Genomic DNA, 26,581 nt, shown 5'->3' with positions numbered 1-26,581 from the left:
TCTCGGTGGTACCGCACTGCCCGCCGGCAGAGGAGTGCAGGCACAAGCCCCTGGTTTCCCTGGAGGAGGAGAACGGGCTTGATTGTGGTTTATCAGCAGACCCAGAGGAGCTGTTGAACAGTGGAGCCATGGAAAGACAGAGCAGATGCTAACAGAGGAGAGGAGGAGACTTCTTTGATCCATTTGGGTTAGGACATACGGTGTAACAAATGGGTGAAGCTTGAGGCTCCTGCTCAGGCAGGGTCACCCAGAGCAGGTTGCGCAGGACCATGTCCTGTCGTGTTTTGAATGTCTCCAAGGATGAAGACTCCATGACCTCTGTGGGCAACCTGTTTGAGTGCCCAGCCACCCTCACAGTAAAAAGTTTTTTTTTTTTCTTGTGTTTAAATGAAATTACCTGTATTTCAATTTGTGCCCAAATTGTCAGCACAAATTGTGGGCATTTTTGGTATCTTTAACCAAAAGAATTTCTTGGTTATGACCCAGACAGGTTAAAGCAAACATAAGCCCAGGACTTAATTTATCCCAAATAGTGTTTATTATCACGATGTCTTCATTAACTTGCTTTCTTACCACCATGACTGGCTGATCCATATCTGGCAATTAAAGCCATGAACGAGCAGTCATAGACCCGTACAACCTGCGTAAATGGTCTGCTGGCAGGGAATACACTGAATAAATACAAACTTCAGCTACAAGGTTATTGATCACAAAGGAGGTTTATTTAACCAGTGATTCCCTCCTAGCTGGGCGTGGAGGGAGTGGATGAACCCGTTGCTGTAGGACAGTGTGCCAGAATCATTGAGTATTAAGGCAATCTCACCATTTGTTGTTTTTTCTTCTTGTCCATGCTCCTGGCTGGCTGGGCATCAGCAGGGTGGGGAAGGTGCTGTGCCTGCTGTCACACTCGAGCAGTGGTGACCGTAAAGACTGAAATTCAGCAGTGATGAAGCTGAGCACCCTCGACTGTTTGCTCACCTCTGGCCTGGGTACAGCACATACACAACAGAAAGAGACTGTGGAGCTAACCTTGCCGAGAACCGCCTGTGTTTTAGGAGGACTCGCAGGAAATCGAAAGCATTCTCGTCTTTCATGTTTTTTAGATGATACACTTAGGACATATATATATATATACATAGTTATATGGTTAAGTAAGAAACTTTTGGCCCCCTGTGGAAGCATCTGTCCTCTTTAACGTCACAGGAAGGAGTTTATAATCTAGCTCTTCAGGAGGCCAGGACAGAGCTACTTATGCAGAGTGAAGTCCTCGTGTGCTGTCCTGCTGACGCTGGTCACTCACGTACTGGAGATACACCTACCTCCTCCTTCTGCAGGCCCACAGATGGTGCCACCAGGACTCGGTGCCTGGGCTAGTAGATTTTAGGACGTCGCTGAGAAGACTGGCATAGCTGGAAAACCACGTGCCCAAATGCCCTGCTGGCTGCAGGAGGACACAGCTGACAAGTGGAGCTGGCTGTGCCTCTGGAGGAGCAGCGTGTATGGCAGGAGGATGAGGAGTTTGGGGAGCTGTCTGAATGCTGGAAAGCTTTCAGTGTCTCCAACCTCCAGTACTCAAGCACTGTGGATTAGGTTTCAATTTAAAACAAACACTGGGTGCTGTCATCTTCAAGTTTTTCTGCTTAACCATTAGGAGGAGCAACCCATTTGTATGTAGTTTTGTGAATGATAGTTGCTATCCCCACATAACCCCTAGACTTCAAAAGCTGAGGCTGTAAGATAAATGCCAGGAAACCAACGAAAACTTGGAGGAACTGGCTCCCTTCCCTGTGCCAAGAACAGGTCACTGCAGAAAAGCCTGATACAGAAGAGCAGATGTGGTATATTTTAGCACACCAGAGCTCAGCTTGGCCAATGAGCCCCGACGGACCTATCTGCCACAGGGACTTCTGCGTGGACCCACTGTTGCTCCAGCGGCCCCTCCATTGGCAGTCACTGCCCCCGGGCAGGGGCTGCAGAGGCCAGCATGCCTGTCTGTGAGCTGCCAAGCTGCTGAAGAGCAGGAGCTCAAAGAAATATATCAGCTGGAAAAGCAGGCGGCAGTTCTGTCACGTCTCTGACTGATAAGGCTGCTTGTTTATTTACAGGTAAATCCACAAAAGGACTTTTATGCTGCCTGCTGGCATCTTCCAGTGCAGCTTAGAGTGTGCAGGCCCTGTGCTGTGCTCATCTCACTTGTCCACCTCAGCTCCCAGGAGCACCTCCGTGGAAAGGCATGAAGAGAATGAACTGCGGGTTGTTCACTGCGTGGCCGAAGAGCTGGAGCAGGAAGGATGGGAACAGCTTCGCTGCAGAATAGCCTCCAGCCTCGTGGTCAGGATGTGGCTTCGAATCCTCTCGAAGGAAGGAAACTGAAAGTGGGTCTCCCACATCCTGGGAGCATGCTGCGGCCACTGCATTAAGATGGGCAATACCACTTTCTGCAGACGCATCGCAGGAGAAAGAAAGAACCACCAGTGCCCTTCGTGACGGAGCCCTTCTGAGGAGGCTGCTACCAGAGGGAGCGTCCAAAGGACAAAGTAGAAGCATGGTTCAGGTCTGAACATGGCTGGATCTTCACTTGAAATGCCTGCCGAGTTCTCAGGAGTGAGGCGTTTCCTAGGCATATACAACGCTGGGCTGAATCACCAGGGGTGGGTGGTATGGGCAGGGGAGGGCGGAGAGATGGCGCCAGGGGAGTTTAAGGTAAAATCCTATGGAGTCGAGATTCCAGTAGGATTAGGAGGCAGCTGCCTCCTACGCAGGAGTTTTCAGGAACATGAGTTTGGCCTTACATGCTTAAATTTTCTGCCTAGGATGCAAATGCTTCTTTTGAGTCAGCTCACAGCTCACATAAGCTAAATATCCAAGGCAGCTGGTGCACTGGGGGAATAATCTGGGTAAACCTCAATAAGGACACACACTCAGCTGCCTCAGCCCTGATCTTAGCACTAGATATGTGCTAGGCTGCCCCTGAGAGCAGTTGTTAAACTCCCCAACAGAGATGGAAACATGCATCTCATTTCTTGACACCTAGCTCGCTACACCCAGGCAGTTCACCTGCAGAACTGCCTCTGCACTTCCATCACTGCAAGCCCTCAGCAGCTCATCCTGAACAGCTAATGCTTGTCAAGGAAACAGAAAATGTGACCAAAAAAAAAAAAAAAAAAGTGCCGTTTGCTTTTCACTCAGCTGGTAGGCAATGACCCAGTGATAATTCCCACCATGCATCAACAACTTATGCTTAATAGCTCTGTTCTGCTTTTCTCCGAGTGTCTTGTTGCTCCTATGCTCCATAGCTAAGAAAAAACTGCATTTAAAGGTGCTTCCCATGGAAATGCTGGTTTACTTCCCTGGCAGTACATGCAGACAGTTGAGGAGGGCAAAGCAGAAATCAGAAAGGGAGGACTGAATGCTCATGGGCTGTGAGGGGAGATGTTCACAGTATGGTGAGCAAGGCCATGATAGTGCTCGAGGACCTCAAACAGCTTTTGCTAGTTTTAATTCATTGTATCTGGAAACGTTACTGTTCTCATTTCACAAAAGAGGGAACTAAAAGACTGAGAGACCCAAATGATGCTTTGGAAGTCATCTCCAAGATCTTTTTCTTACAAATGTATTCTTCCTTGAAGTCATGAGAACCCAGAGGGGACGCTTTTTTATTTATTTTTCTCTAGTAATGCTTGGCATGGAAAGGCTGCTCTGTGTGTATTCTGATGGTACAGACCCATCTTCACATTACCGCTATTCTGAGACAGTTGTGTGTACTGAGCAGCTTCTAATCCCATGGAAGACTATGGGAGATGGAAGTGCTAACTGGTGAAAATGGACCTTGAGTATCTCAAAGTAAGCAGCTACAACCAAAAGCTAGTGTGTGTTCTTGAGAACATGGGTTCTGAACTCTTTTCATGGGAACTTCATTTGTAAAATGGAATATAATATTTGCCCACATCCCAGCAGTGCTACTGGGTTTCACTGCTTTGAGATCAGTGCTTACAGGTTACTTGGAGACTTTGCAGAAAGCTTCTGCTTGAAACCAAAGCAAAAAGCACCTTTTAAGACAGGTGGATGGAGAGCTGCAGTCAAAATTAGAGCTCTGCAGCTTCCAGCCATGTAAATATTTGTGATAGTTCAAATATTTTCCTCTTTCCATCAGGATGAAATCATAGCCTCAAAGCTTTGGGGTTTTTCAGTGCTAAGCAAGAGATCCAAAAACAGCCTAGTGGTCAGAGCATTTACGTGGGCAGTGAGTTCTTGCTTATTTCTAAACCCACAGCTGAACCCCTACCTCTTCTTGTGCCAGGGAAGTACCTGGCCACCAGACTACTGGCCATTCAGGAAGACCTCATTTTGTCAGGCTTTTCTTGACGAATGTTTTGCTGTAACTGGGTACTACTTCCAAGAAATGTTTCAGTTTTACTGAACTGCTGTTTTGTTAAATTTCCCAAGCAGCTCTAGTCTCAAATACAGCCTAAAATGGAAAAAATATTTTCTACTAATAAGTAACGCTTTGAGGTTTTTTTTTTAATATAATGCTGCAATAAGTATCAGCTGCAATTCATAAACATGAATCCTTTTGGTCCAGTCCCTCAGTACGCTTTTTTCATGCTTCTGTGCTTTCCTTTCACTCTACTCTCATCCTAAACTGCCATCTAGCTGTAGCTCTTGGACTTGCTCCTTACTCTAGTCTGAATTGTGATATGCAAACAGCACTGGCCTTGAACTGAGGGTTAAGAAAATTGGCTTGATCGTGTCTTTGCTCCAGTAAGTCTTTCTTTAATAAAACAGGTGTCTTCCCTGCATAGCAAGGAATCTGCCAAGGCTATTTTCTCATTCATTCAGTCACACATCTAGTGCAAACGTACTTACGTAAACAACTGACATACCTTAATTAGCCATTGGGTTTAATTACATCTTAAGTTTAGGAGAGATGTCTCCAGCAGAAAACAAATCTATTTGGAGATAGTCTGCACTATGTCATGACCTCTCCAAGGCCCTGTCTAGACTACAAGCTTTCCGGTTCATCTGTGTTGACTGGGAACCAAAAAAACCCACTCCTTAGTCAGCATAGCCAGAATGCCAAAACCCTACAATAGAGGCAATTATGCCAACAGAAAAACGTTCTTGTTGACTTAGCTAGCATCGTCTGGGGAGAATGATGAGAAAAAGACTATGCGTGTTCTCTGTATCTCCACTGTGGCAAGGACTAGAAATAGTAGAGTGGAAGCTGTGTTTGCAGAGGGACCCAGGAGTACACAAATCCCAATATACTCTAAACTTGACATAACACCTATCCAGTGCACGTGTTCCTATTGAAACCTGATGTACAAATCATAAACGCATGCACTTCCTACAGGTCAGGTGGCCCACCTTGAATTATCCTTCATGTGATGGAGACATAAACAGGTTTTGAAAAACAGTCTCTCAGTTCTCTATTCCACAACTTATTATATGTATATATTTATCCAAAGCACAGAAATTTATTGTACATATCTGAGCGACGTCTAATGGAACGGTACTTAGGTAATGCTCCACTATGTGGTGGGTTTAACCTTTTCCATTGGTATAAAAAGGATGACTATTACAGCTGCTGATTTAACATTCAGCAAGTGCCTTACGCTCTGCACAGCGCTGAAGCCAGTATGTGGACACGGGGTACCCCTTAGCTCACTAGCCTCCCTGTCAGAAGGCAGCTAGTCCCTCACGTCTCAGAGATGCCTACTCTGCGGTGCACAGTGCTCCATGCAAAGCTGGACACACACAACTCCTCCGGTCCACAGCATGGAGACAGGGAATTTCGGAGCTCTCAGTATTGGTGGTGCCTCTAGCCCAACGCTGTACAGGTGCCTACGTGTGTAGTACCTATGGTGCTTCTAGCAAGCTGGAGACTGTGAAGGCTTGTGCAGACCAACTGCTGAAGTAGCGGGCAGGCCCTGCCGCATGGCGGAGAAGGGACAGGAAGGCAGAGCGCCTTCTCCAGCCCTTGGAATAACCCACCCGGCAGGGCAGGCCGCTCACCGCAATTTCATCCATAAACATTGCATAGAGATGAAGAGGCCCCTCAAAACTCGGCCACCCCCCGAGGATGCGAAGGTGAACGTGGCCCTTAAACCAGCTCCCAAAGCGGAGCAGAAAGCTCAAGACAGGCACTCGCTCAAGGAAGGAAGAGTAGAAACACCCAGGAGTGAAACAGGGATAAAGACGGCCGCAGCCACCCCATTTCTGCAGCCCGGCGGCAGGCCTGCCGGCCGTGCTGTCACCCGCTCTCGGCTTTGCGCGCACTTCTCCTCAGGAGAGGCTCCGCCACCCGCAGCCCGGCGCCACTTTGGGGGGGGCGCGCCTCGGGCTCGGGGGGGGGGCAACACCGTATAGACACCAGTCTGCCGCAGACACACACACACACACACACACATATATTTATTTATTTACACACGTATACACTTACACACACACACCTTTTATTTTTACGCCTCCCGGGCTCGCCCGCCCCCCCACCGCGCCCGGCCGTTGCCATGGAAGCCGCCACGACGCTCCCCCTTTCCCGCCCCCCGCCAAGTCTCGCCCCGCCGCTTCTCGCGATACCGAGCGGCCTGACGCCGGCTCCCGGCAGCCCTTGCGCTCTCTCTGCCCCGCCGCGGCCCTGAGGTGAGGGCGCCATGGCGGATGCGGGCGCGGCCCCAATCTGGCCTCCCACGGTCCCATCCCGCCGCGGGCGCCCCGGGGAGGCGGCGAGGGGCCGAGGGGCCGGGCTGCCTTGCCGGCCGCCATCGGTATTTGCGGGGCTGGCGCGGGGGAGGGCGGGCAGGGACGGAGATGGCGGCGGCGGGGGGGGCGCTGTCGGGGCTGCGAGGTGGAAGCAGGCCGCGGGGGGCGGCCGTGGCTGCGGTGATGACTCTCTTAGGACACCTTTGGATTTAAACGTGAAAAAAAATTAAATTTCTGAGCAGTCCTTCCCTTTAGCCATCCGCAGTGACATAATCGTGGTTTTGAATGTGCGCGTTAGACGTTGAATACGCTTTTCTGTGCTGCTTTTCCACAGTTGAGCTCCGAAAATGGTCCGCTACTCCCTGGACCCGGAGAACCCCACGAAATGTGAGTTGCTGCTCGTGCGTGGTCGTGTGGCACCTTGCCGAAGCCGTTGAGGTTCGCGTTTAAAAAGTTCCTGTTTTTTGTCCGCAGCATGCAAGTCAAGGGGATCCAACCTGCGAGTCCATTTCAAGGTATGCAGCTTGTGCGTAATAAGAAAAGCAAGTTGAGTTTGTAAAGGGAATAGTCGTTTTCTTTCGTGCGTCACTATGTCACTGTGTCATAGTTATTGGAGTGTGGTAGCATAGGATATGGCTTATGCTTGTTTTAAGCTACTTGTTTTTTATCCACAGGAATAAAAAACATGTGCTGTGTCCTAAAAAGCCTGCTGTCAAATATAGATAATAAAATACAGTAGGGAAACACAGTTAATTGCAATGGCCGTAGCAGCAGGAATTGGGCTAGCATCAGATTAGTGATTTGTTTTGTCTGTCTCATTTTTCATTTTTGGTTATTTGGAAAGATCTTCCTGCTAATCCGATCATACTGCTAGTCAAGAAGTGTGGCACAGAAGACTTCCTGTGTTCGGCAGGAGGACTGCCTATGAGTGAATACATTTCTCTGGAAAATACTTAGTTGCAGCAGTGAATTTAGGACACTTTTGATTTAATCCCACAAAGCTGGGTTCTGAGCAGATACTTTTCTGCAAAGTGCTATATATCATGCGGGTGAAAAGCACCTTAAGAGGTTTAATTTATTTTGGTTTGCCTTTTTACTGTGTTCAAACATGATTGAAGTTTCTCTTTGAAATTGTGTTTAGCATACTGTCCTAAGCAGTGATACCTTACTCCTGATTTTTCTTTCCAAGACATTTCCTCTCTCCCTTTCTTAATTGTCTCACATGGATTTTAAATCAGTGTAGCTTGTTTGCCTTCTCCTTACTTCCTGTGAGGGGCCATGTGTGATATTTTAGCAGGAATTTATCCTTCAGGCTCTGGGTTTTTGGATTAGTGGATGAAGAGGACCTATCATAAGTGTAAATGTATTTTAAAAGTACATGGGTTTAATTTTGCTGTCTGGAGTGGTCTAGCCGCTTGTTAAAACAACAACAAAAGCATGTTGGAGTAACGAAATCAGTAGTATGACTCCCATTATTAAGATTATAGAGGTAGGTAGGGGGAAAAAAAAGACTTTTTTGGGAAAGAGGGACATGTGCTTTTGCTTATATTGTTACTTGGAAAGAGTTGTTGAGAGCAGCTTTTCCTGTGCTTTGTTTTGTTAGAACACTCGTGAAACTGCCCAGGCTATCAAGGGCATGCATATCCGAAAGGCCACCAAGTACTTGAAGGATGTGACCCTGAAGAAGCAGTGTGTTCCCTTCCGTCGCTACAATGGCGGAGTTGGTAGATGTGCCCAGGTGAGGTTGAGATGAAAATGGGGGAAGGATGCTTGGGTATGATTCATTAAAGAAGAGATAAAAGATGGAGTTGAGACTGTGTTGGGAATATTCTGTCAGTGTTGGTCAAAACATCACATTAAAACATAAGTGAGAGAAGGGAGTGTCTTTAGTTCTTGTATAGCTAGCATGAAACATTGCAGCATGACAGTTTTCAGTTTTGTGTGAAAGGCCTTAGGGAATAGTTTAAATGTATTATTTTGGTATGTCAGCTAAAAGGGAATACTCGTATTATTGTGTGAGAAGTTAAATTGCTGATTTTGATTGCTGTGATGACTTTCTTAGGACACCTTTGGATTAAACATGAAAAGAAATTTATTTTCTGAGCAATCTTGGTAAAAGGGCATGTAATAGTTTTGTTGTAGCCAGGATAAAAACAGAGCTCTCTTCTTCTTCCAGGCCAAGCAGTGGGGCTGGACACAGGGACGCTGGCCCAAGAAAAGTGCAGAGTTCTTACTGCATATGCTCAAAAATGCAGAGAGCAATGCTGAGCTCAAGGTAGGTTAACTGGGCATTATTAAATGCAAATTGTTCGTGGTGTTCTCTGTGTCAGTAGTCCTGAACCTCAGTGGCTCAAAACTCAAAGGCCAGATAGGGCTTGCTTTATACATGAAGCTCTGAATTGTATAGTCAAGGTCTGAGGCTTTGGTTTGCTATTTGTTTAGGTGACGTTACATGCATTCTTCAAGATAAAACATAAGGGATAATTTTTAATTGATAGCTGGTTCATGCATTCTGTCATCAACTGCTTAGAGTGTGTGCCAAATCTCTTAAAATGTACAAAACAAAGCAAAATCTTCTGTACACTTCTGGTTAATTTATGTCTTTGTAATGTATTCAGTATTTAAACTTGGCAATTTTGATGGCGGTGATGACTATCTTAGGACACCTTTGGAATAACTATGAAATAAAATCTTCCTTCTGAGCCATCAGCATGATTTTGAGTTCCTTGTGACATCTAGAAAGATACTCTGTGGGTTTTTTTTCTGGCTTTACTTGATGCCTCTGCTTAATAAATGCTTTGTTTTGTGATACTGTCAAGTTAAACTGTCAGATGTTTGTCAGCAATGACAGGTGTGGCATGGTGATCATGCATGTTTTTGCTACAAAGATTTTTTTTTTTTATTTATAGAAAAAAAATTAGTCACAAGTCTTCTGCGTTTTTTTCCTCCTAGGGTCTCGATGTGGATTCTCTGGTAATTGAGCACATCCAGGTCAACAAGGCTCCCAAAATGCGCAGGCGTACCTACAGAGCTCATGGTAGGATCAACCCCTACATGAGCTCCCCCTGCCACATTGAGATGATCCTCACTGAGAAAGAGCAGATTGTTCCTAAACCAGAAGAAGAAGTTGCTCAGAAGAAAAAGGTAGGAAGTGTCATAGTGTTTTTTTCTCTCGTTTCTTAAAATGTCATTGTTAAGGAGCCTGAATTTCAGTACTTTGCATTTTTCAGACAAAGCGGTTGCTATGATGACTGTCTTAGGACACCTTTGGAATGCCCATGAAAAAAAAATGTATTTCTGAGCAACCTCAGTATTAATGTGAATACAATATTGAGAACTTGAAAAAGTTTCGTCAGTGATGTATACTGTGAAGATGGCTTGCTGTGCTTCTTGGGCTGTGAGCTTAGTGCTTCTCTATGCCTGGAACAATTCCTGGTTATCTGTTCAGGACAACTGTATGTGTAGATAGATACTCCAGCACGGCATAAGAGTATTGGCGTTTTTTTTTTCCCCTGGAGTATTTACGGCTTTCCCAGTTCATGCTGCAAAATGTAGGTGAAAACAAAGAACGGTCTTTTTGTAGATACCTAAGTGTTGAAAGACGATGGCCTGTTTAGATCATTCAGTTGGCCTATCTTAATTTGATGTGTTTCACTAAAATTTAGGTATGCTTTTCTGTATGTAACTATAAAAACCTTTAAGCAATGTGGTATGTTCTAAAAGGTGTTTTGTAACATGTTTTTTGTAGGTGTAGGCTTTCACTGTTGCTTTTTATTTTTCAGATATCCCAAAAGAAGCTGAAGAAGCAGAAGCTCATGGCTCGGGAGTAAATCTGATACAACAGATGTACATAAATAAAGCAAAAAAGTTAGATTTATTGTGTGTGCTTCTTCTCTGCTTTTTTAAGGCTTCTGCTGTGTATCTTACCTAATGAGTCTGCTCAACTTATTTTTTCAGTATTGGCATGTTATTTGGGGGCTGCCCAGAAGCGATTCCCTCTACTGTTTGTATCCCAAGGAGTTTTCCAATTTGCTCTTGGGAAGTCACATGCAAGTCATGGTGCAAGGCATTACAAGAGCTACCTGAGAAGCGCTTTATTCTGTCTCCTGCTCCATCAGCCTGAAAACAGCTTTTCTGTGGATGTCGGTGAGGAAAGATCTAAACCAGCGTTGTAAAAACTAGGCGAGGCAAGAAGCGTGATTTGTGGACAATAAGCGCTGAATGCAAGACGATGAATCCTTTTTGAGAGGAGAGCTCTGGCCCTTGTTTTTACCTGCAGCACAGGGGGAGGATGCGCAGCCCTGCAGCGTTTGAGCGCGGTCCGAGGAGTGTTTCGGTCCCTGCACGTCGGGGGCCGCTTAGGGCCAGCAAACGCGACGGCTCAACCCGAGCACCTCCGTCCGCGGCAGGGGTCTGCGGGGCTCCCCCTCATGGCGGGGGGAGGGGCGGGGCGTGAGCCACGTGATGCGCCCACCGCCTCTTCCGATTGGCGCCGGGTCGCCGTCCTGGTGACGCTGCGGCGCGCGTCAGCCGGAAGCAGCAGGGCAACTTCCGGTGCGGCGGAGAGGGTTGGAGCAGCTGCTAACGGTGCTGCGTCGCTGCCGGCGCGGAGCCGCCGCCGCCGCCTGAGGTGAGGCCGGGAGCGGGGGCGCGTTTGGGCTCATCGCCTGCTGTAGCGGAGCCTTTCTGCGGCTAAAAGTCTTCTTTCGCCATCTTTTGTGTCACAGCTAACCGGGGGGGCGGGGGGTGTGTGTGATGCCGCTGGCTGCGGTGTCTCGTTTTTCCCGCAGCGGGAAGGCCGAGGTGACTCCTGGGAAGGTTCTAGACTGAGCGCGGTCCCGCAGCGAAGCGGCCACGGGGCGTGCTGCGTGCACGCCTGCCCTTCTAGACTAGTTCACCTTTTATGAAGGAGAAAAAAGCCCTTTCGTCTGTACAGCTCCCCCCCCCCGCACACTGTTCTGTAATAATAGTTGTCTGATGACCGTGTGTCAAACGTGGGAGACAAAGACCAGCGCGCTTAAACTTGCAGTGTCATGCCTGTTCCCCCCGCTGACCCTCGTATGTGATGTTTTACAGAGATAAACAAAAGCTTGTGTCACAAAGAAGTAAGCTTGCTGTTAAAATGTGACTATTTGCCTTTTCATGCTTGCTTGCTTTTCCTAAAAATTAATTGCCTGTTAACCAAGAAACAAAATATAACTGAATCATAGACAAAGCTTGGGAACAATATCTAAACACGTTAAGACTCTTGTCATGCCATACTTCCAGTGGTTTGCATCAGTTTCTGGCTGAAATACGCCTTATTTTTCAGTCTGGAATCTTGGAGTGCTGCAAAAACACTTGCTGTTGTCTCAGAATGATAGTCTGTATTGTTCTCTGCAGGAGCATTTCTTTAGCTAGTGGGTGAATGCTCAACATCTTGTTGAAAAGTTAGTGTCTGGGAAGTTTTGCCTGAGAGAGTCCATTGAATCATCTTTTTAAATGGCTTTAATGGGTTTGCCTTATTCATATATTCCTGGATTACGATTCTTCTCTGCCTTCAGAGACTGTTTACTGGAAAGCTACATTTGCAAGAGCCAAAAGTACATTTGATGTAGGCAACTGGAATTTGATATTCTGCTGTTCAGCTGGTCCTGGTGCTGCAAGCCTTTAGGATGGCTTAAATAAAGTTAAACGATGATCCTAAATGAAGTGTACACATCTGCCTCTTCAGGCTCTGCAGAAGGATCCTGGAAAACTTTTGTTTTCCTTCTTTATGTAAGAATTCAGATGTCACAAGCCTAGAAAGGAGAAATGTGAAGGGCAAAGTCGCACAGTGCAGTAGAGTGTATCAAACAGCTCATCACCACTGAAAAGGACAGTTCCGGCCCTGCTGTGCTCTTTCTTCTCCCTGCTCCTAGCTATACCTTTCTGTCCCTGCACTGGTGCTGTCTCTGCTTTTCTGATGGCAGACGTCAGGCTGCTATTTTGGAGGACGACTTTCTGTTTTTGAGAGGGAGGGATGAGCTACTTTTCTGAGGTTTAGCCTGTTGAAATGGATCACGGCAGGACCAAGTGTTTCCAAATCACAGGCAGGAGCAGGGAAGCAGCACATAGGCAGAATGTGAGGAAAAGGAGAAAAGGATTTTCTCCGCTCCACCCTGCCCACAACCTGCCTTTCAGTAGTAGCGAGCCATTAGATTGATTTGAGGCATGTGGTTTAATTTCACCTTAAACAGAAAGGAAATGGGGAAAATGATCTCTTCAAACCCTATGTTATAGTAAGAACAGGCTAAATATCTGCAGCTCAGTATTTAAAATTTATTGTGTGATTAAAGCAAAAAGCCTTCTGTTTTCTTGATGTTGTTTTCTTGGTTCTAGCTGTATGGATGATGAATTAATAGCAAGCTCTACTTGGAGAAAATTACTAAAAATCTCAAGATCACTGCCTTTAATATTGCGGAGGACTTTATGGCATGGAAACAAAAAACTGGTCTCAAGAAAGAATGTCAGCATTTTTGAAATTTTAACAATCTATTATTAAAGAGTCCGCTATGTTTAAATATCAGCTAGAATCCTTATTCATTACTGAAGGTTTTTTTTTTCCCCCTTTTTCCCTTCCCCTCTTTCTTCAACAGCTTTGTCATAGAACAAGAGCAAGCCATGGTGTGCATTCCTTGTATTGTCATTCCGGTTCTCCTGTGGGTCTATAAGAAATTCCTTGAACCGTATATCTATCCTGTTATTGCACCTTTCATTAAGCGTGTATGGCCCAAGAAAGCTGTGCAAGAAACGACAGCCATGAAACAAGGTCAAGGAGACGGTGCTGGAAATCCACGGGCACCTTCAGCCACAAAAAGAGATCAGGAGGATGAGTCTGGAATTTATAAAGTAAGATTAATGCATTTTGCTAACCTAGCAAACCCCAGATAAAGGACCCAACAATAGTTCAGGCTGGGCATTGTGAAGGTGTAGATAATTGTGTGTCTCTTATGAAAGTTTTTGTGGCTATTTTCTTATGAAAGAGAGGGTTATCAGTACTGATCTAAGTGGGAAGAGCAGTTCCTCCAAGATAGTTTCTGGGCGGTCTTAGAGAGATAGGAATTGTGTCTGTTTTCTGAAACAGCTTAGTTATATATATATATATTTAATATTTTTAATTAATAATTATATATTTAATATTTTTTTAAATTGACTGGCTATTCTTTCAGAGAAGTGAAAAGTTGGATAACTCATAAATCACAGTAGCTGCATGAAGCAAAATAAAAAAAAAAGCTCTTCAGCTAGCTCTGCTGCTACTAATGGCAGAAAATGTTCAAAGCATTTAAATCGTGTAGTTACTATCTATGCCTTCTAACAAAATGCATTTTATTTTCAGAGATTTGTATATGTTGTCTCTGTCTTCATTTCCCCCCTTCTCCTCAAATAAGAATTATGTGTAAATCCAAAAAAACCCCATCATCACTTTGATTCTTGCTGCAAATTTCTTTACAGATCACTGCCCTTGATTCTAGAAGTCATTTTTGTCGCCAAACAGATGTTACGTTTCTTGATGTGAAGTCCTTTTTTGATATCCCATTAATGATACTGTCTTTTACTTGCAGTTTGAAAGCAATGGGGTTGCAAATGGAATTGCTGCAAAGAGAGCCACAGAAGTTTCTGACAAGAAAGCAGATTAAAGAAATTTATTCATAAGGATTTTATCTCCATGTGTCCAATATGAACTGGTGATATTTCTCTGACTTAGAGACTTTTTTTCTTTGCACATTTTAGCTTAATGGAAACCCTTATCACTTACAGGGGTCTCTTCTGCCACCAAAATGGCAACCAGCAGTTTTCTTATTTAAAATGTTTGAAAACTGTCTTAAATTGTTCTTTATTTTCTTCACTGGAACTACTTTTCTTCTGTAACCTAGTTGGCATGATTAGAGTTTAGGTTACATAATTTATTAATAAATTTAGCTTGGGAAGGTAAATGTGTTGCTTCTTAGTTTCACTGACTGCTAGTGCAGTACTTCAGGCTTTCACATTAAGAACCATAGCTATTCCTGCCCTTGCTAAAGAACTATGAATTGCATTATGTCAACATAAGTATTATGGTCAAATTATGAAGAGTATAGACGATCATGTGAAACCTGTGGAGTTATGCTATATGCAGAATTTACTTAGCTTACTACAGGCAGCAAGTCGTGATCCGATACTTCCATTCATCATTTCTCCTTGAAATAGTGTGCCTTTTTTTCCTGAAGAGGAGGCGCAAGGGCATGATACAGGAAAATTGTTGCTTTATATTCTGTTGCAGTGGTTTAAAATGGTGCAATTCTGTGTCTTAAAAAAAAAAAAAAAAAAAAAAAAAGCTAAAATCTTGTTAACATGGTTCTATAACTTGAATTATAATAAACCAGGAATTTATTTAAAAGTAAGTTGCTTCATTTAATTGTTTCTAGGTTTCTGAATAATAAAAATCTAGCATAGTGAATGGACAGCTTTGAAAACATGTGGCTCAAGCCGCAAGGAGAGAGGTCATAAAATTATTATTTTTTTTTTTTGATGCTTTGTGATAAAGAAAGTGAACTCGACAAATCCAGCTTTGCCTCATACTGGGAAGAAATATTCTGGCACTGACTTGCATCCCAATTCGGTAGTGCAATTGTGAAGCATTTTTAGATGCCACTCTGCATAGTAGGAAATAGAAGGGATAATCCCTGTTTTGTCCTGTCCACCAAACTGGAGAGTTCTTTAAAATATTAAAAACAAAAACATTCCAACAATTTGAGATTGCTATTAAGGAGTTATCATTTTCTCAGAGGTCCTATGGGTATACCTTACTCTGTGTGTGTATGTGTGTATATAGGTGTTTCATGGATAGCATCTAGAGGATATTACAATGAAACTGATAGCAGGATAGGCTGATAAATGTTTGGGTTCATTTACGGTCCCTTTACACATTAAAATGTTGCCCACCAGAGTGACAAGAGACACCTTGCCATCCTTGAACTGTTGCTGAGGTCCAGTCTTTTTTGCAAGCATGTTTTCTCCTTCTAGAAAAATATTAATATTTGACTTGCTGCCTGTCTGGTGCCTCTGGTGAGGTGTTATATTGTTTCCTATCACTCCCCCCCCCCCTTTTTTTTTCTCCAGGTCTTGTGTGAATTGGTATGCAATGTTCACAGGTGAATACTGGACCATCATTTCTCTGTTACTCTTGTAATGAGTTGAATTACAGAAAACTTCTTGTAACATGTTGCCTAACACTCCTTCCTCTCCCTTAATGAGTCAGTCTATTGGGAAGTGAATTTTGCATCATCATAAGCCCCCATCTGGTCAATATACCACAGATGTAGCTTTCTCCTAGGCTGGTGAAGTACTGTTTGTGTTAATAAAACCTGGTTTTGTTGTTCTGGGCATGCCTACATGATATAATTCATGCAATGAAACATCAACAAACTACCTGTGTGTTCCTGTAACTTCTCACAGGTGTTGTATAGTAGAAAAGAGTGGGTTGGAAATGGGAGGTAGGGAAAGAAAAAGTTACAAACAGGAAAACAGTGCATCTTCCCTATTTTTGGATGTTTCACCCAAGATTGTTGCAATGGATCACACCCTATTCATCAGAACTTCAGCTGGTAAAAGGTAGATGCAATCTTCCCTGTGACAGACTGGGTTTTCTAAACCAGTTAACTCCCTGCCCCTTCCCAGACAACAAATTCCTTTCCTACCCGTAGTTTCAAAGTTCATGCTCTGTCTGAAAGCCAGGAACTTGGGGGTCTGAAATCACCTTTTTCTTCGTAATGAATGAGGAGTAAAAAGGCTGAGAAAGTCCCCTGCAGAACTGAGGTCATACACTAAAAAGGGAGGGCAAGGCCAGACATAGTCTTTTGAATAGGTACAGAAATGAAGGTTTGTCACAGTTGTGCAGCTGAGCATAAATAGGTTTTCTTACGCTTTAAGCATTGTTGAAAAAAATTGCCCCTTCGGCTGTACTTCCTGTGCTGGAGTAGGTAACCTTAACGGTTGTTTTGTAATGTCTGGGCATTTCATAAATGTGCCAAAGCTTTGGAGTAAGACAGTCGCTTCTAACAGCCACGAACATGGCATAAAGGGTAGAGCAGGAGCTGTGCTTGGGCTTTAACATCTTGCAGTAAGGGCCTCTAACCTGAGATGTCTTGTTCCCTAATTTGCAAATGCTTTCCACCCCTCCCCACCCCCCAAATGACATTCTGAGGTGAACACCTGGTTGAAAACACCAGTTGCTTGCTCTACACAGGTGGTGAGAAAAGTCTTAGTACTTGGCTTCTTTGGATGGTGTAACAATATTGCTAATATTGCTGGGTGGGTGATGACTTGCTGGAAGTGGCTGACGTGCAGATGGCCTGCCAGCAGCAATGGGCTCACCTTTCCAGTAAGCCTCCACAAGGAGCACCAGCAAATTGTTGCTATCTCTGCACTCCAAAATGGCCTTTGCCTGCTTCATTTACTCTAAGTCATTCACAAATAAAGCAAGTGTAAGCAGTCGATTTATAAGCTGTATAGAATTGTCATTCAAGCAAATGCATCAGTAACATGGGAAAGAAATCCTATAGTAGATCGCATTGCAGTCTGAACTAGACTTCTGGCTGTGCACCAGCACCATATTTAAACACCAGACCTACTGAAATGACTGCAAAAAGCAAAACAGCCAGATCATGCAAATACGTCGTTTTGGTTGTAAAATTACACTGTCTGTGCTTTCTGGAGCGGTGCTCTACTACTTTCACTAGCTGCTGTTAAACATTAATGTGAATAAGGCACTTGAAGTCCTGGCAGATTTGTGTTGCTGTTATTCCATTCCAGTATGTGTGTTGTGAACAGATAAGCAAAAAATAATTTAAAAAAAAAACAGATGAAAGCCACAAGTGCCTGTTTCTACTGCCTGGGCCTGGGCAGGGGTGCAGGAGATCATCTGCTGGGATGCACAGAACTGAACAGATTCATGCTTAAGAAAATGAGCAGAAGAAAAACAGGCAATTCCCATATGAGAGAACAAAATATCTAAAAGAAATAGAATTATGGGATTTAAGTGAGAGATTTACTTAATGTTTGTTATTCACTAGAAGCTAGATTTATGAAAGGATTTAGACACCTAAAAAATTTTAAGTGGACATCTACCGGAATTAAGTAGAGCAAGGTAGTGGCTTAATTTATACTGAAGACCTTTAGAAAATTGCAGAGTAGGCATCTTAGGCACCAAAGTACTTTTGCAAACTTAGTCCTAAGATTTCCAATGCTAAAGCTACCTGGGCTAATTTAAATACTATTGAGGAAGAATCAGAAAATCAACGTGCAAGTCAAACATTTTTCATTTATGGGAAGTTTTTCATAAAAGTTCACAAAGTTTTACGTTGCCAGTTAAATATTTTCTATAGGCCTGATTCTACAAACAAAGGAAATTTTGGCACTTTATATGGAATGTGATCAGCCTCTAAGGATGTCTAAGCTAACAATGAATTCACTGCAAAATTATCTTTATTCAGATATGTTTGCAGCACATAATTACATTCCATCTACAAAGCTGATCTAATGACAGTAATACAATGTGCTATTATTATCGAAATATAGCAATCATGCTTCAGCCTTCTGGGAGTCTTTGGGCACACTGCTGAGATTCAGCCCTTCAAGTCATTCTCTCCTATCTCTGTACAATTCGGGAGGTTATTGCCACAAGAACAATCTTTTCAGAGACTGCAGGTAAAGGAAAGGAACAGAAATTTAAATTACACTTAGATTAACTAAACCTGCCTTTAAGATGAACTAATTCTGTTTCATTAAACTTCCTAATACATGAACGGAGGGATAATTTTCCTTTTGCAGTTTTCTGATTATCAGAACATGCTTGAGTAACCAAATTGTATTTCAGCTTTAGCAGACTGTCATTGCTTTTGCTTTTCAGTGAATCTGACTGTAAAAGTTTAACTGAAATACTCTAAAGACCATGTTTGCTAATGTGATTCCCTTATTTTTAGAAATGTTTTTTAGGTCATACCACCTTATCTTTCTTTTCTTGCATCGTCTTACCTGAAATATAAATTATTTGAAATGTTGTGAATATTTTGCATGTAGACAGACCTAGCAATACATGTATTTTGATTCATTATGAGGACTGATTTTCAGTTCCTGCTTTCCTTTCTGTGCACACAATCCTACCTCTTTTATAGAAGCTCTTACTGATGGCCACATGCCGCTTTTATCGTGGTGGCAGCCAGGGCAGGCATTGTAGGAGCACAGAAAAGCCGGACAAACCCTACAGTCAATGTTGTTGCTTGTAAGTAAATGGCAAGGTGTGTGAGGTGCTCACACCCAACCCACGCTGTTTACACAGGCCTTATTTGCCCACACAGCCCGTTTACAGGTGTCCTGTGACTCCTATATACAGTGTCAGGCGCTGTGATAATGTGATAAACGCTCAGGATTAATTACAGCGGGAGGCCTCCCCTCCCAGACCAAGCACCGGGTACTTTATACACTAACAGATACTGCTGGCATGATAAAATACTTCTAAAATGGAAATCGGATGTTACCAGAGGAAATGATTCAAAGCAGCGTACGATCGCAGCTGGTAAACCCTGCCTCCCCGTACCAGCTGCTTCTCATTCAGCTTTTTCCAATTGCTGCAGCTGCCGTTAATCGAAAGCACTTAACGCACTATAATACAAAAGGAAAATGAAATTAGGCCACGGCGATCAGGCCGGATCCCCGAATATGCCACAGGGGGAGCAAACAAGCTTCTCAGACGCGACCCGAGCCCACCCGGGGCCGAAATCCCGGGGATGCCCGTGACGGCTGCGGCCACAGCGGCCTGTCCGCCATTAACCCCCCCCCCCCAACCCCCTCGCCCGCAACGGCCGCGGGCGCCGCCGCCCCCTGAGGGCACTACACTTCCCGGCGTGCCCCGCGCGCCGCCGGGGGGGGGGAGGAGGAGGGTGGGCGTGGCCATCCCATCGCCCCGCCCCCCGCTGGAGCGGGCCGCCGCCGCCGCTGGCGACGTGGAAAGATGGAGGCGGCCGGGAGCGGTGAGTGCGCGTGCGCGAGGCGGGGGCCGTTGGGCAGCGCGCCCCCCGCCCCCCTCCCCCGGGGTCCCGGTGCGTGAGGGGAGCCCGCGGCGCGGCGGTTGGGGCCGGCAGCGCCCGGCGGCGGCGGCGCAGCGGCGAGCGGGCCCCCGCCCAGCGCCGCGGAGGTATTGTTCGCGCCGGGGGCCGCCCCGGGGGGCCGGCGGGGCCCGGCCGGCTCCGTGCTGCAGCACCGAGCGGCGGCGTCGCGGCCGGGCGCGGGAGGGGCGCTGCTGCCGCCGCCGCTGCTGCCTGCGGTCGGGGCCTGGCGGCGCGGCCGCTCGGCTGGCCGAAGTGCCCCGTTTCCCTGGAAATCTCCCAGAAAGGCCCGTTTCCCTGGGAACCTCCCGGGCCGGGCCGGGGCGGCTCGTTAGCCCCCGGTGCTGAGGTGCGGGGAGGCCGAGGTGGCCGCCGGCGGGACGGCGGGGTCGCCTTCAGGTGCCGGGTCCAGCGCTGCCTCTGCCTGTAGGGGCATAGCTGCGATTTTATTCTATTTTATTCTATTTTATTCTATTTTATTCTATTTTATTCTATTTTATTCTATTTTATTCTATTTTATTCTATTTTATTCTATTTTATTCTATTTTATTCTATTTTATTCTATTTTATTCTATTTTATTCTATTTTATTCTATTTTATTCTATTTTATTCTATTTTTTTAGAGAGGAGGGAGTGCAGGGAGACTGCTGGTGTACCACAGTTTGGTACTTTTGGGCGCTAATCGCGCTGTCCCAACTTGGGTTTTCTGATCGCCGTGTCCGCGCGGCACCCGCTCTCGCCGTGCTGTTGGGTGATCCGGGCCCCTTCTTAGGGCAAAAAGGAAGATGTGCTGTGGTTTCTCTCAGCACTGTCACGGTGGAGAGTTCCCCGGCTGCCATGAATTCAGTCCTCTTTGTTAGTCTGCCCTCTCTCCAGGGGCTTTGGGGTCCCACCGTGAACTTGGGGGGAAACTGGGGCTTTCAGCGTGTTGATAGCTGTGGCATGGTTGGATTTAAGCATGTAAGCTGGGCGCTGTGTTGTGAGCATTTCCTGTCATCAGCGAGTTGCCATGAGAGTGGTGTCTAGGAGATTTCTCTAGATGCACCTCCTCGGGGTCATCAGGGAGCCTTCCCAGGGCACAGAGCTGCGTCTGCTGTCCTTTCTTATACAGTTGAAACCAGAATAGAAGGGAGAGGTTCGTAAGTGTGTTTCTTATTTTGTGCTTTTAATGGTGCTTCTTCTTTATCAAGAGACCAAGTCTCTTATCCTTTCTGCCTTTGGGAAGCAGAAGTGGCTCGTGGCGCTCAGTGAGCTCGAAGCAGCGCAGCTCCTGCAGCGTAGCCGGTCTGATCGCTGTCACCTGTGTTCACGAGTCACTTTTGCCCTTTGGGTTTCAAACTTCTGAATGGTAATATTCAACAAGGCTGGGAAATATTTTGTTTTAAGAGATAATTTAAATTCTACCCTAATGGACATCATTCTTCATCCTGTACACTTTTCAGGCCAAGTATTGTTTGTTATTTTAATCTTTTGTGCTGAGTGTAGTGAGTTCTTGGGACTGTAACCTGATTTTCTTTCATTATGTGTAATGAGAGATAACATGCTGCGCTGTAGTATTAATTATTTGAGGTATTGGTAGAAATAAGTAGACTGTTAGTATTTCCTACGTCGGGCACTTCTAAAGTGCATGGGTACAGAAAGAACCTCCTGGGTTGCTGGGTCCGGGCTCCTAATGTGTGGACATCATGTTATGCAATCCCTAATTTTATCAGGCTCCAATTTAAAACCAGTGAAGTTCCTCCTGTTGGGGTACCTTAAAAATCCTTATTGTGACTTAAATTAGAAGGAACTCTTTTAAGAAGGCCTGTACTCTTGATGGGCTGTTTTCTTTTGCGTTGCTGCTGCTTCCAGGAGAAGCACTCGGACAGCCCTGGGGAGTTGGCTTCTGCACTGCATCCTCACGTGGCTCATGCAGTGCATCAGCTCCATGCTCCTCTCCCAGTCCTGTGCTCCTTTTTTGCTAGTACGGCATCTAGTGCTCAGCGTTTTGTGATTAGTTCAATAGAAAAATATTTATAGCAAATTAACACTAAACTTAGATGGTTTTGATGCCTCTGACTCTTTTACGAGGTGAGTAGAAAAAAAAACCCGGCATGTTTTTAACACGCTGATGACTGACAGTTGGACTTGCAAGTTTGTTAAGCCTTGTAAGCAGAAGAAGCCTTGACCTTTTGTTTGAAGAAGATATGTAGAGTAAGAAACCCTGTTTGGTGGCTGAGGAACTGTTGTCAAAGAGGGTGAATGAAGGTGATTATGATAATTCTTCAAAGTGTAGTCTCTAAAATGGGAAGTCTGTTGTACCTTACAGTAATTACAGAGTTTGGCAAGTAGAGTTTCATTTACAACAGACCTTGGAGACAGGTGATATAAATCATGGTGTGTAGTATACTATCAGATTATGTAAACATACAGAACATATTTGGCCTTCTGTGCAGCATGCGTTTTTTTAAAATGCTGTAGATAAATTTCTAGCTGTGGGAAACATTGAAAACTGAGACAAATAGCTCTATTGTAAAGACTGCATAATACCCAATTGTGGGAAGAGAATGGATGCCAAAATAATTGTATAACCTTTGACATATATCAAAAGATACCAGGATTAACAGGTCTGTGTTGTTTCTTTAAATGAACATCTAAGCATCTTCCTCAAGATTAAAAAGGAGTTGAATTTTTCTTTTTGAAACAGCACTTTTGTTATTAGACAAATTTTATTTATGTCTGAAAGAGAAATAGGGAGAAAGTCTTAAATACATGCAACTGTAATATTAGTGTCCCTTCTGTGAAGAGATAGCTGTATGAAGTTAGTGGTAATCTGAATTGCCAAACCATGCTAGGTTTAGCATGACTTGTGTCATATCTAGCAGCCCATCTTAATTATGGTAGTAACTGAATGAATTACTGTAAATTGATTTCTAGGTAGTTATACTGAGTAGAAAAAAGAAGAGACATTATGATGTTGAACAACATTTACAACACTATAACAAGCCGTAGATTATCAGGTAGCTGGTGTGTATTTGTGCTTTCGAAAACCGTTGCTGTATTTGTGATAATGAAAGTCTCCTGCCAGCCACTGGAAGACGAAATGATGAAAAGAGTAATATTAGTACTGATGCAGATATGGGATATGTTCTTAAGCTGTAAGGTCTGGTCTCAGTTTAGGATATGCATTTTGGTTTTTTTTTGTGTGTGTGTGTGTGTGTATATATATATATGTATATATATATATAAATATATGTATATATGCACACATGAAACATACATATGTGTATATATATGTATGTAGTATATACACACATAAATATATACATGGAGTTTATGGAACTCCATGTTCCATAAATATTCCTGCTTAAAGTTTTATTTGTTCTTCTCGTTTTATAGTTCCAATACAGTTCTCCTGAAAGCATCAAGAATCTCACTGATGAGGGCAAACAAAACCTGTAAAGAAAAATCCATCCAGTATGGAGAGTAGAAATAGTATTTCAATTTCCAGTTCTGGAAACTTTTGAAAAACGTCCGATGTACCATAGTGCTTATTTAACTGGTGGAGCAAGGTTTTATGCAGAAGTGTGAGGCATGTTTGAAACTTGACACAGGCTCCCTCCATTCTCATGGTGTTTTCTTAATCAGCTTGAAGAAATTATTTCTGTGTGCATTCCAGAAAACACTTGTTGGATTTGAAATCTGCCTTTAATTGAGATATGTGAATGTAAGAGTCAGAATAGAGGTAACTCTTTGATTCCTTCCTGCTCCTTCCAGCTGTGACAGGATATATTTCTAAAACTGATGCTGCCATTTTACCCTGAAACTGGTAGGCTTGATACTGCAATTATGTAATAAAATGTTATGACTGCAGTTACATAGGAGGTCAGAAAAGGGATCTCTGTGTTCTTTTTTGCTTTAAATTTTGTTAGTTCCTGACAAATTTTAAAGGCTTTTGAGCCATCAGTGAGATTTAGCAGGAAGTAACATGTTTATAGTGTGGGAGCATAACTGGAAGCATTAAAAATGACAAAACTAAAGAATCCCTAATATGTCTTGTGGGATTTATGCTAATGAACTCGAGAGAGGTTTCGTTGCACGTGTGTGAATTGGGCAAAGAAATACTTCAGATCTATAAGTGCTTATTTAGCTGTAAAGGTTAAACGGAAGTACTTTTGAAGTGACATCAACTTAGGAACAGAGAGGTGTTTGTGGGATTCATTCCCACAAGAGGCTTAGCATGTACTCGCTGTCTTGCTTCTAACAAAACATTGCGACTGAGGGGAGAGAGGACAAATAAGCGTAATATAAATTAGCTGTGTCACGTAAGGGGTTTCTGGACTGTGCTAATACAAGGGCTGATACGTGATTGACGGAAGTATGACAGACTTGCTTTTTTTAGGTCTTCAGAACAATAGTGGAAAATTTATGTAAGGTATGCTGCTTTAAAGATGCCTCATTTGCCTGAATCGTTTATTTGCTTACTGCTGTACAGAGCCACAGTGCAACACTTTCATATTTTTTTCACAACACTTTGTGCATCAAATGTTTTTTCTTTTGAGGCAAAGGCTTAGCACAGTAAGAAGGCATGGCATTTTTATGTAAAATCTTGTGATCCTGTGTAACTCTAGAGGAAGGCAGTTTTCCCAAAGTATTTTTACCTCTGAATCAGTAGTTCTAACTCAGGAAAGCCTAATAGGGAAGGTGACTGGTAATTCATGTGGAATAAGCTATTTTGAAACTGTAATGGACAGGTGTCTCCATAGTGATCAAAATTAGTTGATTTGGCTAGAGGAGTAGGTAAGAGTAGAAGCAACTCCCTTCACAGTCATGGTGATTTGAGTCTTCCAGCATGGGATTAAAGCCTGTTGGAAGTGAGAGGCTGTTGGCTGTGATCACCTCACGCTGTTGTATAAATTCCTCTATTTTCTTTAAAAATCTTTTTTTCTGAATGTCCCTCACAGGTATCCTGATTTCTTTCAGCAACTCTTCTAGGTTATGTGTATTATTCTGCTGATATGCTTTTGTCTTGTTCACTTTGGGTAATTACTAATTCCTGCTTAGGTGTTTTTTTCTTTTTCTTTTTCCCCAAAATGTCACTTCTTGTCATTTTGCTTGTTTAGGGTTAGGGGCCCTCTTGATTAGTGCTTATATGTTGTTATGAAGAATGAAAGAAAATGTGTGTTATGTTCCTGAGATGGCACTGGGAAATTGCATAAGCCATATATCTTAATCTAATAAATAGAATTTAGTTTTTGTTCTTGCTGGTACCTCCTCTTCAGAATATTTTATTAAAAAGTTAGCAAAGTCTGTGATAACCTTAAGATTAAATGGCAAGGACAAAGGTGTGATTCACAGCATCTCTTGTTGAGCAGTTTGGTGTACTCAGTGTCTGGACTTGCTCACCTGCATCTGATTTCCTCTGCTGAAAATATGCTACCTAACCAAGAAGGTCTTGAAAAACCCATTCTTCAGTCGTGAGCAGGACGACTGTCTTGTAGGTGGCGTGTGAAGTAAGCAGGTCGGGCTCCTCAGAATTAGGCTTTCATTGAAGACTGTGTGAAAGGTGTGAAAAAGGCAGTGGAGCAGAAGATACAGTATCATCACTAGTTTTTTCAGCAGCTGTTTGGCCTCCCTATGAGGGGCCGCCTTTGCCTTCAGTAAATCTATCAAAATTAATCACTTCTGCTATTGCTAGTCAGGACCCTTTACTTTCAGTGAAACTGGTGAGGACTGTACAAATATCACTTCAGTGCTGCTTTTTTTCAAGCACTTTCTACAAAAGAGGAAGGGACTAGAACAAATTACTGGAAAGGAATGAAAAAGATGGTGGGTTTATCCATCAGAGTAAACAGTGGATAAATCTGATAGTCTTTAGGTAGCTCTTAAGATAAACCTAAAGATGTGTTTTTCTTTATTTTTCACGTGGTTAAGCATTACCTGGACCACTTTGTAATTGTGTTGTATTTCTTACTGCTATCCTAAAGTACATCTTTCCCAAAGTGTAGAGCTTTACAAAAAGCATACTTCCTTATCTGGTGAATGGTTACTGTGATGTGCTGCTGCAAAAATATGTTAAAGAACTGTAGGTAACGTGGAGGTTTTCATGACCCAGACAGTAGCTGCCAACTTGATAGAGCCTGGAAAAGAGTGGGCAGAGAAGGGGAAATGGAGAATTTGGCCAACACCGAGGCAACTATGAAATAGAACCCTTTATGGTCAACCAGATTCTCTGAAAGAGCCCATACATTTTATCTTTCACAAAAAACATTTGCCTCTCTCCCCCTTGCTTTGCAGAAAGCCTTTTTTTTTTTTTTTTTTTTTTTTTTCCTTTGTGCTGCTACGTGTCTGAATACTTTCCCTAGTAGGGACAAATACGAGACACATTGCTAAAGGGAACTGGAGAAGGGGGTAGTCACCAAGTATCCTGCACAAAATGGAAAGAAAAATCTAAATCAATACAGTGAAACAGTAAAATGAGCAGAAATAGTCCTTTTTCCTACCTAACTTTCCTACAAAACTGCACAGAACACTTATTTTTTGATTAGTAGTAATAAAGGATGCATTCAGTCCATTCTGACTTGGTTATAAATGACTGAGATACGCATGGGAATGTGAATTCATGCCAGTGGTTTGACTGTATTTTATGATCACCAGGCATTAAGTCATGGCTGATATTTTGACTCCTTACTATGAATAATAAAAATCAGTGCTTTCTTTTCTGATTAAAAATAGCAAAACAATTTAAACTCAGAGTGTCGTAAAGATTCTTTTTTAAGATTGCTTTTGGAGACATG

The 26,581-nt window shown here is 43.7% G+C and overlaps 3 protein-coding genes and 4 non-coding genes across 9 annotated transcripts in view; all 7 read left to right on the top strand.

Moving 5' to 3' along the window:
* Positions 1-6,556: 6,556 nt before the first annotated feature.
* On the top strand, positions 6,557-10,579 carry LOC112994479 (large ribosomal subunit protein uL22). The gene is made up of 7 exons (XM_026118855.2): positions 6,557-6,642; positions 7,037-7,089; positions 7,177-7,217; positions 8,306-8,440; positions 8,879-8,977; positions 9,655-9,846; positions 10,485-10,579. Exons 2-7 carry the CDS (start codon positions 7,050-7,052, stop codon positions 10,530-10,532), a joined length of 555 nt encoding a protein of 184 aa, XP_025974640.1. The 5' UTR covers positions 6,557-6,642; positions 7,037-7,049; the 3' UTR covers positions 10,533-10,579.
* Positions 6,878-6,945, top strand: LOC112994507 (small nucleolar RNA SNORD58). Its single transcript, XR_003261953.2, has one exon. It is a non-coding gene; the product is annotated as a small nucleolar RNA SNORD58 (small nucleolar RNA).
* LOC112994504 (small nucleolar RNA SNORD58) lies at positions 8,744-8,810 on the top strand. Its single transcript, XR_003261950.1, has one exon. It is a non-coding gene; the product is annotated as a small nucleolar RNA SNORD58 (small nucleolar RNA).
* LOC112994506 (small nucleolar RNA SNORD58) lies at positions 9,343-9,409 on the top strand. The gene has a single exon (XR_003261952.1). It is a non-coding gene; the product is annotated as a small nucleolar RNA SNORD58 (small nucleolar RNA).
* LOC112994505 (small nucleolar RNA SNORD58) lies at positions 9,942-10,008 on the top strand. The gene has a single exon (XR_003261951.1). It is a non-coding gene; the product is annotated as a small nucleolar RNA SNORD58 (small nucleolar RNA).
* Positions 10,580-11,117: 538 nt separating the features above from the next.
* Positions 11,118-15,104, top strand: LOC112994480 (uncharacterized). The gene is made up of 3 exons (XM_026118857.2): positions 11,118-11,332; positions 13,320-13,572; positions 14,286-15,104. Exons 1-3 carry the CDS (start codon positions 11,133-11,135, stop codon positions 14,358-14,360), a joined length of 528 nt encoding a protein of 175 aa, XP_025974642.2. The 5' UTR covers positions 11,118-11,132; the 3' UTR covers positions 14,361-15,104.
* A 4,504-nt stretch (positions 15,105-19,608) lies between these two features.
* LOC112994467 (dymeclin) overlaps positions 19,609-26,581 on the top strand; it is a 218,362-nt gene continuing 211,389 nt past the window's right edge. For 2 of the 3 annotated variants that reach the window (XM_026118835.2, XM_064500292.1), the window contains exon 1: positions 19,609-19,730. The gene's annotated coding sequence lies outside the window, so the exon portion shown is untranslated. The other variant, XM_064500291.1, reaches the window with a different exon arrangement.

The sequence above is a fragment of the Dromaius novaehollandiae genome, chromosome W, assembly GCF_036370855.1.
Source record: "Dromaius novaehollandiae isolate bDroNov1 chromosome W, bDroNov1.hap1, whole genome shotgun sequence".
Classification (NCBI taxonomy): Eukaryota; Metazoa; Chordata; class Aves; order Casuariiformes; family Dromaiidae; genus Dromaius; species Dromaius novaehollandiae.
This window is presented reverse-complemented; position numbering and strand designations above follow the sequence as displayed.

Excerpts from the sequence above, each read along its gene's own strand:
- LOC112994479 (XM_026118855.2), top strand. The coding sequence starts at position 7,050 with ATGGTCCGCTACTCCCTGGACCCGGAGAACCCCACGAAAT. Across the intron at positions 7,218-8,305 it reads ACCTGCGAGTCCATTTCAAG|AACACTCGTGAAACTGCCCA; the intron begins GTATGCAGCTTG and ends TTGTTTTGTTAG. Across the intron at positions 9,847-10,484 it reads AAGTTGCTCAGAAGAAAAAG|ATATCCCAAAAGAAGCTGAA; the intron begins GTAGGAAGTGTC and ends TTTATTTTTCAG.
- LOC112994480 (XM_026118857.2), top strand. The coding sequence starts at position 11,133 with ATGGCGGGGGGAGGGGCGGGGCGTGAGCCACGTGATGCGCCCACCGCC. Across the intron at positions 11,333-13,319 it reads AGCCGCCGCCGCCGCCTGAG|CTTTGTCATAGAACAAGAGC; the intron begins GTGAGGCCGGGA and ends TTTCTTCAACAG. Across the intron at positions 13,573-14,285 it reads ATGAGTCTGGAATTTATAAA|TTTGAAAGCAATGGGGTTGC; the intron begins GTAAGATTAATG and ends TTTTACTTGCAG.